This window comes from Saccopteryx bilineata, chromosome 3 (assembly GCF_036850765.1).
Source record: "Saccopteryx bilineata isolate mSacBil1 chromosome 3, mSacBil1_pri_phased_curated, whole genome shotgun sequence".
NCBI lineage: Eukaryota > Metazoa > Chordata > Mammalia > Chiroptera > Emballonuridae > Saccopteryx > Saccopteryx bilineata.
Genome location: NC_089492.1, coordinates 279,632,241 through 279,648,949, shown reverse-complemented (window position 1 = coordinate 279,648,949; position 16,709 = coordinate 279,632,241). Strand labels below are relative to the sequence as shown.

General features: G+C 48.4%; 1 protein-coding gene across 1 annotated transcript in view; it reads right to left on the bottom strand.

Moving 5' to 3' along the window:
* Positions 1 to 16,709, bottom strand: part of TMCO4 (transmembrane and coiled-coil domains 4) — an 81,138-nt gene that overhangs the window by 5,259 nt on the left and 59,170 nt on the right. The window contains exon 12 of the mRNA XM_066270258.1: positions 4,316 to 4,433. Coding sequence (XP_066126355.1) covers positions 4,316 to 4,433 — 118 coding nt within the window. The remainder of the gene's footprint in view (positions 1 to 4,315; positions 4,434 to 16,709) is intronic.

Sequence of the window (16,709 nt, the reverse complement as noted above, 5' to 3'; positions counted from 1 at the left end):
TGGTCCAGGGCTTCCCGGGGGAGACGGAAAGGCAGCAGGGTCCTTCTGCAGGAGAGGACCATTCGGAACTGGGGCCACCGTGCTCTGCGGGGTGAGCTCAGGGTCTGGTCCCCGCTTGTCTGTGAGCTGCAGGGAGCAGTTCTGCCTTGAGTCAGGCCGTCTCAGAGCATGTGAGGATGGCCACCCAGGCAGGTCGCAGCCCTGGGAACACGCCTCTACTTTTATGGGTCCCCCTTCCCTGCACCCCACACCATCCAGAGAAAATAACCCTGGGCTCTCTGCTGTCTGTTTCTTCAGACCTGGAGCCACTTGTGGGCAGGGGTCCTCCCTTCTTCCATCTACCATCACCTCCCACCCATGTGGAACCTGGAGCAGGGACCACAAGGAGTCCCCTGGGGGGCTCAGGATGAAACCCTGTCACCATGGAGTCAGACAGGCCTGCCTGAGTTCACATTCTGGCTCTGCTGTGTGATTCTGGAGAGGCACTTGACCCTCTCTGTGCTCCAGTTTCTTTCTGGTACAGCAGGGAGCGGTACCACTTGCCTGGCTAGCTTCCAGGCGGTTCGAGAAAGCCCAAGTAAGTGATGAGATCTGCAAAGAGCTTTATTAATGCACATTATAAATTCATAAGTGTATATAATTTGGTGGCGTTAGCCTGAAGCTCCCCCACCCCCGCACTCTACATTTAAGTAGGTTCACAGCACAAAACTTTTGCCTTTGGGTGTCAAGAATATAAATGTCTGACTGGTGTTTAATTTACCAAGAAATTATAGTTATTGTTTTGGTCTGTTACATTTCTGTCTTCCTCTCTCCTTTCTCCTCCTCCTTCTTTCTCTCTCTAGAGAGATGGCTCAGGATTTCACAAAATAATTAAAAAGCAAACTTATTAGCCTCAGGTTCTCAGTAGAACAGATGGGCTTAATAAGATTCTGTTGATCTCGTATTAATCACATGCAATTTTAATTCTTTCCCCTGTTCTTGATGAAAGGCATCAAAAAGTCACGAGGTATGTGAATCTGCCTAGGACTAGTCATCCTAACTGCCCTTGTTCACTGGGCACCTACTAAGAGCCAGCCCTTTTTCTACGTAATCTCATGTAATTTTCCCAGAACTCCTGTGCAGAAGGGACTGCTATTACCATTTAATAGGCAGGAACACTGAGATTTAGAGTTGTTTGTCCAAAACCACTCCCAAGGTAAATGGTGGAACCAAATTTTTTACCGAGAATGGTCTGACATCAAAGCTTGGTCTGTTCTTTTTCTTTTACTGTATTTTTTTTTCAAACTATCCTTACTTAAAATATCAAATGAAAGTCTCCTTCATTCCCTGCTTCTCGTGCCTGTCCATTCCTTCGGGGTGGCGACTATTAGCAGTTTCTTAGGGTCCTTCTGGACCTTCCTGTGCATTGACAGACATTTCCCCTCATGAATGGGATCACCACATGCATCGTGGCACTCACTTCTCCCTTTAACTAGTCCCCTGTTTATGGTCATTTAGGTTGCTTTCATTTTTGAACTATAAGTGAAGCTGCAACTATTCACTTTTTACAGCCCCCTCTGTGCACGTGCATATTTAGTACATCAGGATCTTAGAAGTCAAAATCTGGGGGGTAGAGGGGGTCCAGAAAATGGCCACATTTAAAATTTTGATGGCTATTGTCAATTGTCCTCCAAAAAGGATTTACTAAATTCAACTGCCACCTACAGTACATAAATGGCAGTGCTCATTTCCCACTTCTTCACCAACATGAAATGTTATTCATTTTCAAATGTTTGCTAATCTCATGGGCGGTAAATAGTATTTTACTGATTTTAATCTGCATTTATTTCATTCATGATGAAGCTGGGCATCTTTTCAAAAGTTTATTGATTATTTGTATTCATTCTGTGAGTTTATGTATAGATATCCTTTGGCCATTTTCTTATTATATATATTTTTTCTTATTGATTTGCATGAGCTCTTTATATATTATGGCTCTTAGCCTTTTGTTTCTTTGTTCTTTTTACTATATATCCTGATTCTAAAAACTCAGCTTAGAGTATGTGTGATAAGAGACAAAGTTATTGGCTGGACTTGTGTCCTGGATAATGCCCTCTATTGATGACTAAACACCATCTTTAGTGTTAGCTCTGAAGTACACAGCTAATTATTTTTGTGGGCTAAATAATCAAAATGATAAATACTTCCAAATCGGTTTCAGTTTGGGGTCCTACTTTAGGATGGTTGGGCTTCGATCAAAATGAAAATTAATTCATCTTTTGACTTCAACTCTCTGAGCCTCAGTTTCCTCACTTGTAAGATGGGATTTATAATACTAACACCGTGGGGCTGTGGGAAGATTAAAGGAGATAATTATAACAAAGACAGAGCCCAGCAGGTGGTAAGAGTCTAATACCTGTCATATCCTCCCCTTTTTCCATTGCTTCATGATTGCATTTTTAGGTTTTTAAAAATAATTGTCTATTTCCATGTGTCCCTTCCACTAGATGGGAGCATCTCTCATTGCGTCCACCTTTGTCTTCCCGTGCCCAGCATAAAGTCTCGGGCACAGCAGGTTGGACGATTCTGACTTGCCCCTAGCCTCAGGCCAGAGCCTCTTCCTCCTCCCACCTGATACATATATTCCTCAGAATCTGGAATCCAGCATCCCCCCCTTTCTCTAGACGATCTCACCTGCCCCTCTGGCTTCAGTGGACACCGACAACCCACTGGCCCTCGCTGCCGTCCTAATTCCTCTGAGTTCCCGTGCTGTCCTTCCAGCCGCCTTCCGGGAACTTCCCCAACAAGTCCTGCCTCCATTTTTCTTTTTTAAAAAATTGTTATTAAGTTGTGTCAATGGAGCCAGTCACCTTCCACCAACACTCCAGAGTCATTTTTTTCTTTTTCCTTTTTGCTTTCTACAACTAGTCCCCCAATCTGACAGCTTCTCAATTTTCAAACTTGGGCTCGGACTGTCAGCTTCTCTGGTGATGCAGTCAGCATCTGTGCTTTTGCGGCCATGATCCCTCAAGTGTGGGTCCCCTGTCCAAAATCTTCAGGGGCCTGTTGATTTCAGAATTCAGGGTAATGTTTCAGAGTTTAGGATGGTGATCTGGCTTGTAGCCTTTGCGTCACGCAGCACTGCGGTGGGGCTTGGGGTGGGGTCCCCGAGTCACTCAGCCCACAAGCCCAGTGGGAGGAAGAAGCAAAGCCTAGAAGTCACCTCCATTGGCTCAGGGCACGTGTGTCACTTACTAATTGTTTCCACCTCTCCTGGGGAGAGGCCTCTGCTTCCAGAGCTCCTGGATTTTGGTGTTGCAGACAAGGCTCTTGTCTGATTGGAGCTGCCGGCTTTCCTGACTGTTGTCCCTACCAGGTGCTAGGTTCCACGGGGCCGGGGCTTGCTCCCCGTCATGGCCCCAGCACGTGCGAGGCTGGTGCTCACACCAAGCCTGTTGATTGAAGATCCAGGTGGCCGCAGCCACCTCTGATAAATAGTCACATCATCTGCATGTACTTACCATGTATAACTCTCTAAACTGTTTAACTGTCATGGGGGGGGGGAGTCACTAGTCCTGGGGGAGTCACTAGTCACTAGTATCACCCCTCCTTTACTGATGGAGAAACTGAGGCCAGCCTGGGGACCCAGGTCTGTGTGATTCCAAGTTGTGAGCTCATAAACACTGTCACTCTGTTCTGCTTCATTTGGAGGCTGACGGGCCCGGGCATCTTCTCGGGCCCATCTCCTGAGGTCTCAGCGGTGGGCGGCATCTCTCCTTCCCTCAAGTCTGTGGCACAGCCTTGGCTGAAACCCCTCAAGTCCTCTTCCCAAACCCCAAGCCAGACTGCCTCCCTTCCAGCCCACAACTGTCAGTCATGGCAGGCCCCCTCCCCTAGGTGGAGGTGTGGGTACTGACCCCCCACCGCTGGCAGTTCCCTGTTCTATCACCCTGCCCCACCCCAAAGCCGTGCCCTGAGACCTCGGCCTCTCCTCTCCCCCTTCCTGCACTGCCGAGTGATGCGCACACATGAGCTCCTAGTCGGCATCGGAAGACCTCCCATTTGAACTCTAGTCCTTGTATTTCAGTCTGTGTACCACTCACCCATGTCCCCCCGTCCCCAGATTATAGTGACAAGCCTGGTCTCTCCTATAGGTTGGTCTCAGGCCTGACAGATGATTTTCAGGACTGTTTCATCCTAGAAGGGCAGAGGCTTCCCAGTTCATAACAGGACAGGGGCCAGGCCTTAAACATCTGTGTCTCCAGTACAGGGCCTGGGCACATTAGGTGCTCAGTAAGTGTCGTCACCTCCCCACTGGCCTGGGGTCTGCACAGACCTGCAGTAGCCATTGACGATCCTCCCGGACACCACCTTCCGGAAAGGCTCCCAGTGCTTGGCGTCTCCTTCCACGGGCGCACCCAGCAGGACGACGTCCTCGATGATCCCTTGGCAATCTGGAGAGAGACCCGGAAAAGGCCGTCAGTGTCCCTGGCCACAGTGGGTCCTGAAGGGGGCTCTCCACAGTGGTGGAGGAAATGGATGTCACACACACACATGTGCACACACACTCATGCATACATGTATGCAAACACATGCACTCACATGTCCGTGCACACACACATGCAAACACACGCACATGCACACACAGTGTGCACGAGCTCTTCCCGCAAAGCACCATCATTTCCATTTTAGAGTTAGAAAAAACCAAAGACATTTTTAAGATCACATGGCTGGTACGTGACAAAGCCTGAGTCAGGACCTGGGTCTATTTCCACCATACACGCAGCTCACATCTGGCCATCGACTCGGATGGGACGTCTTCCTTTAGGTGGGCCTTGGATCGTCAGACATGCCAGGTACGGACACCACAGCCTTCCTTGGCGCCGGTGCCCTGGGGCCTGTGCAGTGTGGCGGGAAGGTGAAAGGGAAGAGGAGGCAGGGGCAGTGGTCTCGGGACAGGGAGTACACTCGTCAGCGGCACTGACTGCTTTGTTCGTGGCAAGATCACGCTCGAAAACCGAAATTGTCTTGGCCAATAATTTATTTAACACCAGGTTCCCTGTGGGGATTACAATTTATAATAATATTTCACAAGCCAATAGCATACAGCCTCTTAATAAGCCAACACAGAAATAACACCGAGGTGTCACTTCTAGTAGCTGGTTCTTGGACGAGTCAGCTTAGCCAGCCAAGAGCTGCTGTCCAGCTGCAGCACTCACTCAAAACCCCCTGATGCCAGAGCACGATGCTTGGGGAGCGAAGGTGCTGGCGGGCAAGGTCACCTCCTTCACGGGCCGTTGCTCGGTTTTCACCACTGCCAGCAAGGAGTTGCCTTGTACTCGGCTGGAGCTGACGTCTGAACGTTTTCAGAGAGCTATTCAGATCAGCAGGGCCCAACCTTGCCTACATTGCACTCTCCATATATCCTCACAGACTGTTGGCGTTTAAAGCTTAAATGTTCCCTATGTCATAGATGCTCTTCTATGCATTCATATCGATAAACACTCAGTATACAACACTTTTGACGACATCATTCTGACATGGCCTCCCCAGCGCAAATTCATCCTTAGATCAAAACAACGTCACTTAAGTTATAAACGCGTGGCTTCAAAATCATAACAAACCAATCCACAACACTGATCAAAGGGTTCAGAGAGATATTTCGGGCCAGGGCTGCTCCATGGAATATTTGTCCTCTAGAAACAGGGAAGAAGCGTGTCTTTTATCTTGTTGCAGGCTGGAATTTAACAGTGCAGAGATGGGCGTGCACACCACACTTTGAGAAGGACTGCTCTCAACCAATGAGAGGTGCACACACACCCTCCACGCCTCCCGTGACCCTCTATTCTTTTACTCTGCTGCAGTTCTCTTCTCGTCACATGTCATTTGTCTCCTCCTCTAACATCTCGGTTCAATGAGGGTAGGTGCTCTAGCTGCCTTATTCAGAGCTATATGGGCTTAGAGCAATGCCTGGTGTACATTTGAAGCTCAGTGAAGATTTGAATAACAATGAATGAATGAACGAACGAATTAGTGAATGAACAGCCATCCCTCAGGAAAGCCAGTATACATACTGGGCAATTGCAAAGAGCTGGGTTCAATCCTAATCCCCACATGTGGCACTTTCTTATGATTCTGAGTTCCCGCACGTCTCTGGAATCTGGATGCTTAGTGTCACTCTTAGGGAATGGGCCCAGGAGGGGACACCTCTGCCTCGCTTTGCCACTCTCTTGCTGAGTGACAGAAGGCAGTTGACTTCCTCTGTCTGGTCTCCAGTTTCTAACCAGCGTGCATTGAACTGTTTTCTGTTTGGGCTTCCATGTCCAAGTTTGTCTGAGCAAAGGATTTTAAGTGTTTAACAGAAGTTTGAGAACCCCTGTAGTACTAAGATCTCTGAGCGCTCCTCGGGCTCTGATGTTGAAAGGTGTGGTGTCACAGAAGTCTGATTTCACTCCTTTTGCTTCTGGTGAGATGATCATCAGGCAGAAGGATGCAAAACTTCAGTAAGCTGGCAGTCTGTGCTGAACAGCAGGCCTGATTCAGATACCCCTTGAGGTGAGGGCGATTTCAGGTGCTTATGCTGCTGGCAAAACTGCACAGAATGAGATTTTATTCTGACCCCTTCCCTTGGCAAAGGAGGAAACTGAGTCTCAGAGGGAATGGGACATGCCCAAGGGCACACAGGTAGTGGGAATAAAGGTAGGACCAGAATCCAGGCTGCACCAGAGAGCTGCCAGGTTCCCGGGCCATGCTTGCTGTTGTTTGCAGTAACAACAGAAAGCACAGCGATCGCGTGTGGGTTCTTATTGCTCCTGCAGTGCCAAACCCAGGGCCAAAGACGGAGCTCGGCAGCTCTCTCTGGGGATTCGCCACTCAAGGCACCAGCTCAGCCCACAGAGCCTCATTGAAGAGGCAGGACCACTTTCCAGCCTTGGGTGCTGACACACCGGAGGGCTGGGACCCCTTGTGGCCAGAAGTGGTAATGCAGGATTTCCAACTGAGTTGCCCAGAATAGCTGCCAGGAGGCTGTAAGTGGCTATAGAACTGTTTCAGTTTAGCGATGTTTTAGAAGTTTAGTAGTGGTGGGTGATGACTGGCAGACGATAGTGAACAGCAGCCTCAGTCCCTTCAGAGCAGAGGCTAAACACTTCCTCATTTCCTATTTTTAAGACTTTAGTTAATTGCTTTAAACTACATATAACATAAAATTCACCATCCTCACCATTGTCGAGTGTCCGGTTGAGTGGTGCTGAGTGTATTTACATTGCTGCGGAACTACCCTCACTTACTTTTTTTATCCGTCGGAATTTAGGCAGGTCTGGTCCTATCTTGTCAAGTGCCCACAGGCTCTCAGCAGTTCACATTGGAATCCTAAGAGGACACGCCTACCACAGGGCACCTCTCAGAAGTCTGGAGATTGTCTTAGCTTTTCAAAATAAATAACAGCTGAGAACAGACGGGTTTTTTTTTTTTTTTTTTTTTTTTTGTATTTTTCTGAAGCTGGAAACGGGGAGAGACAGACAGACTCCTGCATGCGCCCGACCGGGATCCACCCGGCACGCCCACCAGGGGGCGACGCTCTGCCCACGAGGGGGCGATGCTCTGCCCCTCCGGGGCGTCGCTCTGTTGCGACCAGAGCCACTCTAGCGCCTGGGGCAGAGGCCAAAGAGCAATCCCCAGCGCCCGGGCCATCTTTGCTCCAATAGATCCTCGGCTGCGGGAGGAGAAGAGAGAGACAGAGAGGAAGGAGAGGGGGAGGGGTGGAAAAGCAAAAGGGCGCTTCTCCTGTGTGCCCTGGCCGGGAATCGAACCCGGGACTTCTGCATGCCAGGCCGACGCTCTACCACTGAGCCAACTGGCCAGGGCCCAGACAGCTTCTTTACAAGAGCAAACTTCCATCTACACTACTATAGCCTTGGGCTTAAAAACTGTGTATACATTGAGTTTTTATATAATTAAACATTCTTACAATGTACTGAGCAGGGCCAGCTTTTTCTGAGAGCCCATGAAGAGTCCTTTAGTACAGGGAAGGGGCCCTTTGTCCCTGGGAATGACCGCTCCTAGCTTTCCCTTTGTCACCCTGTCTTTCCTATACAGCAGGGTTTCCCAAAGGGCGGCCAGCCCACCCGCACTGTCCAGGTATTTCCAAATGGTCACCTCTAGGACTTACACAGAAGTCTCATCCAGCAGCTGGAAAGGCAACATCACACGCTCCCACAAGCTAGTCACGTGGTCAATAATGAGATTTTCTTGGGCTGCCAAGACCAAAGGACCTCAGGTTTGAGAAGCAAAGGAGCTGGATGGTCTCCCTCCTGGCAGGGGGTCATGCGTGCAGTGAACGATAAAGTGGCAAACGGAGGAGGGAATTCTCCCCTGACTGTGGGTCCAGGAAACAGACCTCAAAGGAAATGATAATGAATTGCATCTAATACAAACAAGATCCACTTTGAACACACACACACACACACACACACACACACACACACACACACGATAAACACACAGAGAGAAGCCAGCAAAGGGAGAGGGAGGGAGACAGGTAGAAAGAGAGGCAGAGCTAAAGGCAAAAGGGAAGCTTTGACCATCTCCCCCACACCCCCCAGCAGAATAAGGTTCACACTGAAAAGAATCCCATAAAGAAGGCCATTTGGATGCATTATAAAAATTTGGGATGAATTCTTTAGGGGACGAGCGAGCCTTCATCTTCCCTCTTTGGTCCCCATCTCTTTCATTTGGCAATGCAAAGTGGTAAGGCTATTACCAGCATCCTGGTACCAGGGAAATTAATCTGTACGCCTGACCCCCTCCTCGCTCACAGCCGGGGGACTAACGCTGGGTCTGTCTGAGGACAAAGCAACTGGTGGATGAATTCCACAGAAGGAAACTAAATCACATCAAATGCAATGTCTGCTATCACGAAGATGAAAGGGCCAGCTGCCCGAATGACAGCCTGTTCCGCATTTCAGCTCGTATCTAGTGACGGCTCAGAAATGGGTTTTTAGCCAAGCAGGAGTTGAGGGACCCAAAGGTCAGAGTGTTAAAACGTATCTTGTGTGAGCTTATTGACAAACTCTTTTTGCCTTGGTTTTATCTTGCAAACATCATGGGCAGTAATGCTGGTCTAAATTCATTAGGTCCTGGGGATGAAATTGGAGAGAGAGCTTGCTGCAAAGCCTTTTCTTTCCTTTTATTTATATAAAATAAAATAACCCCAAACAGGCCATGGCTGGGTAGTTCAGTGGATAGAGCATTGTCCCAGTGTGCCGAGGCTGTGGGTTCGAGCCCTGGTCAGGGCATGTAAAAGAGTGCGCAACTAAATGGAACAACTAAGTGGAACAAGCTGATGTTTCTCTCTCAAATCAATGGGAACAACCCACAAAGTTCTGGAATTTGATTTCTTAATCATCCTTTATTATCACCATCATAGCTTGCTTCAGGATAGGCTAAATGCTTTCTACATTTATTATTTCTTTTACTCCTCACAATGACCCTAGGAGGCAAGCATGACCACTCCCATTTTATGATGGGAAAAGCTTGCCTCAGAGACACGAATTTGTTCAACGTCGCGCAGTAAGTGGCGTGGTGGAATTTTGTTATTCTTACATTTTCTTTCCTACTCTCCTGCCCCACTTTCCTTTGCACTCAAATATAATCTTGAAGCAGAATATGTCCTTTGATAATGGTGACACTTTCCAAAACTGTTTACTAAAAACAGGCACACACTAGCTTCTATCCCGGTCTTTCCCTCTTTCAGATGGAAGAGGGGGCTCTGGGGATTTTACTCTGTTACCTGATCAAAGGCACAGCCCGCTGGGGACGTTCCAAGACAGTTACAGTCCTGTGGTCTTCTTAGAGATCCACAGAGATGACATTTCAAGGGAGACCTGTGGGTTTTGACTGAATATTCATATAAACTCTTTAAAGAGATGAGTGATAGAGCTAACTCTTATCTGTAAGGGTTACCATTTTTTTCTTATAGTTTCTCTCTCTCTCTCTCTTTTTCTCTATCTCTCTGTGTTGGGGGTTGTGAAGAAAAGCAGAATGTTCTGTCATGATTTTGCTTCATGGGACAAATGAAAAAGTCCTAAACTCTGGTGCCAGAAACAAACAAACAAACAAACAAAACACACACACACCTGCCCAAATTAACATTTCCAGTTTGGTTGACTCAGAAGATATACTAGCAGGCTTAACTTTGCTAGAAGATCCATATCCCCACATGTGCACTAGGGCAAAGGTGTATGACCTTTTTGCTTTGTTAAGCTCTGGGACATCTGTCCAACCAAGTGGGTGAGAAGGTATTGCTAAGAAAAAATAAAAGGACCTGCGTGAAACATGACCCACTTTCCATTTCTGGGTAGAGAGTTATGGCAGTCAGCACACACCCTGCCACGGGAGCTCAATTTTCCCATCAGCGAGGTTAATTCAACTGAGTATATCTACATATAGCTGCTAGTAAGCTTCAGGCTGTGAGCCAGTACGGAGCAAACAGTTTCATTATACATATGCGTGCATATAAATAAAATGTCATGCCCGTTCCATCAGGGAGCTAGGGCTGTGTAACAAAGCATCCCCAAGCTCGGTGGCTTAAAATAACCACTTATTGCTCATGAGTCTACTGCCAATTAGGCTAGGCAGTTCTGCTGAGATTGTCCAGGCATGGCTGATCCCACTGGGCTCACTCGTCTCCACAGCCAGCGGGTGGTAGGCTGAGGGCTGGGTAGTTTTCATCCTCCAGTGGGCTAGCCTGGATCTGTTCTTATAACAGTGGCAAGATTTTCTAGGAGAGAGCAGAATCCGTGTCCAAGGTTTTTCTGAGGCATAGGCTTGAAAGCTGCAGGATGTCATTTCCTTTACCTTTTGTTAGACAATACAAGTCACAGGGCCAGCCCAGATTCAAGGGGTGGAGAAACATACTCCATCCCTCCAAGGGAAGAGCTTCAAGGTTATATTGACAAGGATAAGGATACAGGGAGGGGTGGAGAATTAGGACCATTTTTGGCAATCAGTCTACAACTGATGTAGACAATATATTTGTATTTTTCTGAAGCTGGAGATGGGGAGGCAGTCAGACTCCCGCATGCGCCCGACCGGGATCCACCCGGCACGCCCACCAGGGGGCGATGCTCTGCCCATCCGGGGTGTCACTCTGTTGTGACCAGAGCCACTCTAGCGCCTGGGGCAGAGGCCAAGGAGCCATCCCCAGCGCCCGGGCCATCTTTTGCTCCAATGGAACTTCAGCTGCGGGAGGGGAAGAGAGAGACAGAGAGGGAGGAGAGGGGGAGGGGTGGAGAAGCAGATGGGCGCCTCTCCTGTGTGCCCTGGCTGGGAATCGATCCCAGGACTTCCGCACGCCAGGCCGACGCTCTACCACTGAGTCAACTGGCCAGGGCCGTAGACAATACATTTGAAACACTGCGAAGCACTGACAGCTCATGTGTAGCGAGCAAGATGATACCAGCCCTGGATGAGTGTTTTGTTTTTTTTTGAATTCTCAGTGAAAAGGGGAAAGAGTGGGGAGAACACTGAGTGGGAATGGTGTCAGGGTGCTGGCATGGCACGGTCAGGCTGCTGGTGAGTGGCTGGTTTTCAGGGATGTGCTCTTGGGAGACCTGAGCTAAGGCAGGGACCATCCAGAGAACCGGACAAGTAAGCCGAAGCAGAACCTTTAGGCGAGATCAGGGTGAGAAGTCAAGTGCTGATCTTGATCAGGTTCAAGATCAAGCACAAAGGCCAGATCTAGAGGACCAGGGGTTACAGTGCAGAGCAGTGTCCGCAGGCTTTTATTTAACTGGGATAAGAGCAGTTACTGTTAAACCAGCATGGGCCTGGATCCCAGGCTCTGTGCTAGAAAGACAGGGTATGCTAAGATTAGGTTTACAGTTGTCAGTATGCAAAAACAGAGTTTATACTTGTATGATTATTTATTATTTATTGTATTATTTTCCATACAAGCAACTGTAAACCTGCTTTTGCCCAACCCTGTATTCGCAGTCATTTTCACCAGTTTTTTTTTTTTTTTTGTATTTTTCTGAAGCTGGAAATGGGGAGAGACAGTCAGACAGACTCCCGCATGCGCCCGACCGGGATCCACCCGGCACGCCCACCAGGGGCAAGGCTCTGCCCACCAGGGGGCGATGCTCTGCCCCTCCTGGGCGTCGCTCTGCCGTGACCAGAGCCACTCTAGCACCTGGGGCAGAGGCCAAGGAGCCATCCCCAGCGCCCGGGCCATCTTTGCTCCAATGGAGCCTTGGCTGCGGGAGGGGAAGAGAGAGACAGAGAGGAAGGAGGGGGGGGTGGAGAAGCAAATGGGCGCTTCTCCTATGTGCCCTGGCCAGGAATCGAACCCGGGTCCCCCGCACGCCAGGCCGACGCTCTACCGCTGAGCCAACCAGCCAGGGCCATTTTCACCAGTTTTTGAAGTAAACCCTTAAGTAGTTACTGCAGCAAGGAGTAAGCTTGTCCAGCCCTTATCTGAAAATATCTTTATGTTGCCCTCAGTCTTGAACAGTTTAGCTAGATATAGAATTTTAGATTGAATTGCTTCTCGGAATTTTGGCTAAGATCAATGTAGAATCTTAGATTGACAGTTCTTTCACTTTTTCTTTTGACTTCTACTGTTGTTTTGAGAAGCCTCATCAGTTCCATTGAGGTTTCTATGTAAGCAGTTGTTTTTTTTTTTAAGATTTTCTTTTAATCTTTGGAGTTGATCAATTCCACTATGATGTGTGTAGGTGTAAAATATTTATCCTGTTCAGGACTCGTGCTGCTTGAATCTCAGGAGTCAATTCTGGAAAAGTCTCATCCAGTAAATAATATCTCTTTCCTATTCTCTTCTTTGGGAATTTGTTATTAGGCAACTTTTTTAGTTTCCATCTTATCTCTCCATGATGCACTGTGGATAATTTCTTCAAATGAATCTTGTAATGAATTATTTCTCTGTTTAGCTTTGCCTAATCTGTTGTTTAACTCATTCACTAAAGTTTTAATTTCAACGACTCAGTTTTTTTATTTCTAGAACTTTCACTTGATTTATTTTCAAATTTTCCTGTTCTTTCTTTTAGTGCTTTGTTCTTTCCATTTATTTTCAATGTATTAATTTATGTCTTTAGTAATGGTAAACATGCTTTTTTCGAGGGGACCCATTCAGACTGTTCTGTTGAGGACTGAGTGTTTGATCCTGATGTTTGTTGTTTCTGTGACTTTCCCACATGGTAGTTTTTTTATTTTATTTTATTCTTGTGTGTTTTAAAGTAAGTCTAGTTCATAAGCTCATCCTTAAAGTTGCTCATGTATTTATATATGGGAGTCTTAGCCTGGATTGAAGACCTATTTTTTTCTGGAGTAGTTTGGTGTTAATTTTTTGACTTGGGATTCCTGGGTCACACAGGTAGTATAAATTTGAACCTTTTATCCAGCGAGGCACGGCCTTGTGTCTCTGAATTTCCCAAGGAGACATTTTACTCCTTCCAGTCAGGGTACATGCTTATTGCTTTGGTATCTGTTCCCTCCTTGTTTCCTTACTTCTTAGGAACTTAGCTAAACCTTTAAAGGGATATTTGCTAGTGTTTACCTAACATCTGGATTATTTGTGATGGAAGAATTTTCAGGCAAATTAGTCCACACTATTGCCACTCCACTGCTGGTTGAGCCCCATTATTTGTTAACCTCTTTTTTTTTTATTTTTATTAAGTGAGAGGAGGGAGGCAGGGAGGCAGGGAGGCAAAGAGACAGACTCCCGCATGTGCCCCGACCAGGATCTACCTGGCAAGCTCCCTACAGGGTGATTCTCTGCCCATCTGGGCCATTGCTTTGTTGCTCAGCAACTGAGGTAATTCAGCACCTGAGGTGTGGCCATGGAGCCATCCTCAGCACCTGAGGCCAACTTGCTTGAACCATTCAAGCCATACCTGTGGTAGGGGAAAGAGAGAGAGAGAGAAAGAAAGAGAGAGAGAGAGAGAAAAGGGAAGGGGGAGGGGTGGAGAAGCAAATGGTTGCTTCTCCTATGTGCCCTGACTGGGAATTGAACCTGGGACAGCCACACTCCAGGCTGACACTCTACCACTAATCCAACTGGCCAGGGCAACCTCTCTCTGTTTTATTTATTTATTTTTTTACGGAGACAGAGAGTCAGAGAGAGGGATAGATAGGGACAGACAGACAGGAATGGAGAGAGATGAGAAGCATCAATCATTAGTTTTTTGTTGTGCATTGCGACACCTTAGTTGTTCATTGATTGCTTTCTCATATGTGCCTTGACCGTGGGCCTTCAGCAGACCCCTTGCTCGAGCCAGCAACCTTGGGTCCAAGCTGGTGAGCTTTTGCTCAAACCAGATGAGCCCACGCTCAAGCTGGCGACCTCGGGGTCTCGAACCTGGGTCCTCGGCATCCCAGTCTGATGCTCTATCCACTGCGCCACCACCTGGTCAGGCGCAACCTCTCTCTTTTTAAAGAAAGGGTTTAGGTCTCAGGCTCAGAGCTTTTGGGAGGTGACTGCATTAGGCTAGTTCTTCATAGCACTGTTTTACTTTTAATGTATTTTATAATTCGTTTCATTTATGACAAATAATGTGGGTTTCTATTTGAGAGGATTCCTTGTAAAATAAATTAATGAGTAAAGATTATGAGTTGATATACAACTGTTAAGTAGGTACGCCCATGGCAAACAGAAACCATGAAGCCACGTGAGCATGACTGTGCCTGGGAAACCTGGCTGAAATTCTCAGTGGTTACCACCATCCTGCTAATGGCTACGCCTTCCTGGTGTTCACAGTATGGGTTACAGTTTAGCAGGCCTGAGTCCAGTTAACTTCTGGTGCTCTCTGGACGGTAGTGTCAGACTTGCTTTCTGACAGTATGGCTATTTTAAAAAGGGGGTCATCTTTCAATTGGGAACTTACTTAACTTGGCTGGATCGAGGTACAAAAATAAGACTTCCCTACGGTTGTTTCCTCTTACCCCCTCCTAAGCTTTACAACTGTTCATTGCATTTCTGAAACAGATGGCACAGCTACTGCTGGTCAGAACAGTCAGAACGGAGAGCACTGATGAAGCTGGTGGCAGTAGGAAGTGTCTGTGGTTGCTACACCATCTCCTTGAGTGACTGGAGCAGCCTGTGTCTTTGGACGTCCCCCTGAGTGTACATGTGTGTCCGTGCACCTCCCTGGTCCTGAGGCCAGGTCCCCGGTAGGGTAATTGATGACACGTCATTAATTTTTCTCCTGCCTCCTGGGGCTGCCACATGACAGGGGCCTCCCAGGGACTCCTGGGATGCTGTAAAATTCTCACAAACAACCTCATATGAGTTCCCTTCCACCTTAACAAAAAAAAGAAGCCACGTGATCCTGTTTTTTTGTTTTGGTCATTTCAGAACAAGGTGGATTGTCACTAATGGGATCCAATTTTTATTTCTTTGTCCTTCTTTTTTTTTTTTTTTTTTACAAGAATTGGTTTTTGTTAGATCTTTTCTGATTTTCATCTAGCAGATAAAGGTCGTTAATACAACAGCACATCTGTGGCAGCTGCCGCCCGAAAGCCGGTCACACTCAGATGGGCAGAGTGTTTGCTCTGATAACACGTAAGCGTCCGATGCCAGCCCTGTGCTGCTCGGCCAGTGGGACCTGGGCTCAGAGCGCACCTGTCCACTTCCACTTCTGCAAAATGGCCCAAGAATCCCTCACCTCTAGGGCTATCAGGAAGCTTCCATGGAATGATGTCTAGAAACACCCGTCATAGGAGGTACTTGATAGAGATTAGTTCCTTCCCCTCTGTACTTTTGGTGCCTAATAACTGTAGGCCAGAAGGATGTAAGTGGGTGGCACAGAAATCTCTCAGGAAGCAGGACCAGCTGCTTAGTTTTGCACAAGCCCTCAATGGAAGGCAGCCAGTAGACTCACCCCAGCCAGCACCAGTTGGAAACCACCTAGTGTTAGGCTTGGGGGAGCCCCTTCCTCTGTGAAGTGTGTGCCCCACTGAAAGTCACCACAAGGTGGCGCTGTGGCGACCACAAAAGCGCTAGGCGTCTCCGGCCAACGCGGCAGCTTCCTGGAATGCCATTCCAGTTAGAGAGGGGGAGAGCACCCCGCCAAGGGATGGGCTGGCCACACCCCACGGCACCTGGGGGAGAGCACCCCGCCAAGGGATGGGCTGGCCACACCCCACGGCACCTGCTGCTCCCGGGGGTCTCTGAGCTGAGCCGGGAGACTGAGACTCTGGATCTGGCTGGCCCGGCCTTTAATTAGGCGTGCAGCAGCCTGGGCAAGCTGGGTAACTACTCAGCTATAAAATTAAAGGGTCCCCATGAGGCAGGGTGGAGACCCCCGGTGTGGGAGTCAGACAGGCCTGGGGCCCACTCTCAGCTCTGTGGCGTACAAGCTGTGTGACGGTGAGCAAATCCCCTGAGATCTCTGAGCCTGTTCCCTTGAGAACCAGGGACACGTGTCCCTCGCCCCCTGGCAGGCTGTGACGGTAAATGAGACACTACGCCTGAAGGGACGGACACGAAAGGCTTTCAGTCAGCTGGCTCCTCTTGGTGCAGTTCAACAAACCTTGTTATTGGGGATCCAAGGTGGGGCCGAACTGGGGGCTGGAGACCCCGGCCTCGGGGAAGTGGAGCGTGAGGGAAAAGGGCCCCGGTGGGTACGTGCAGCCACAGGTGGGCACGGCTGGAGGTCATCCCCAAGTGGGGATGGATGGAGTCTGGCTGACCCCTGTCCCCTCCGTGCCCTGCA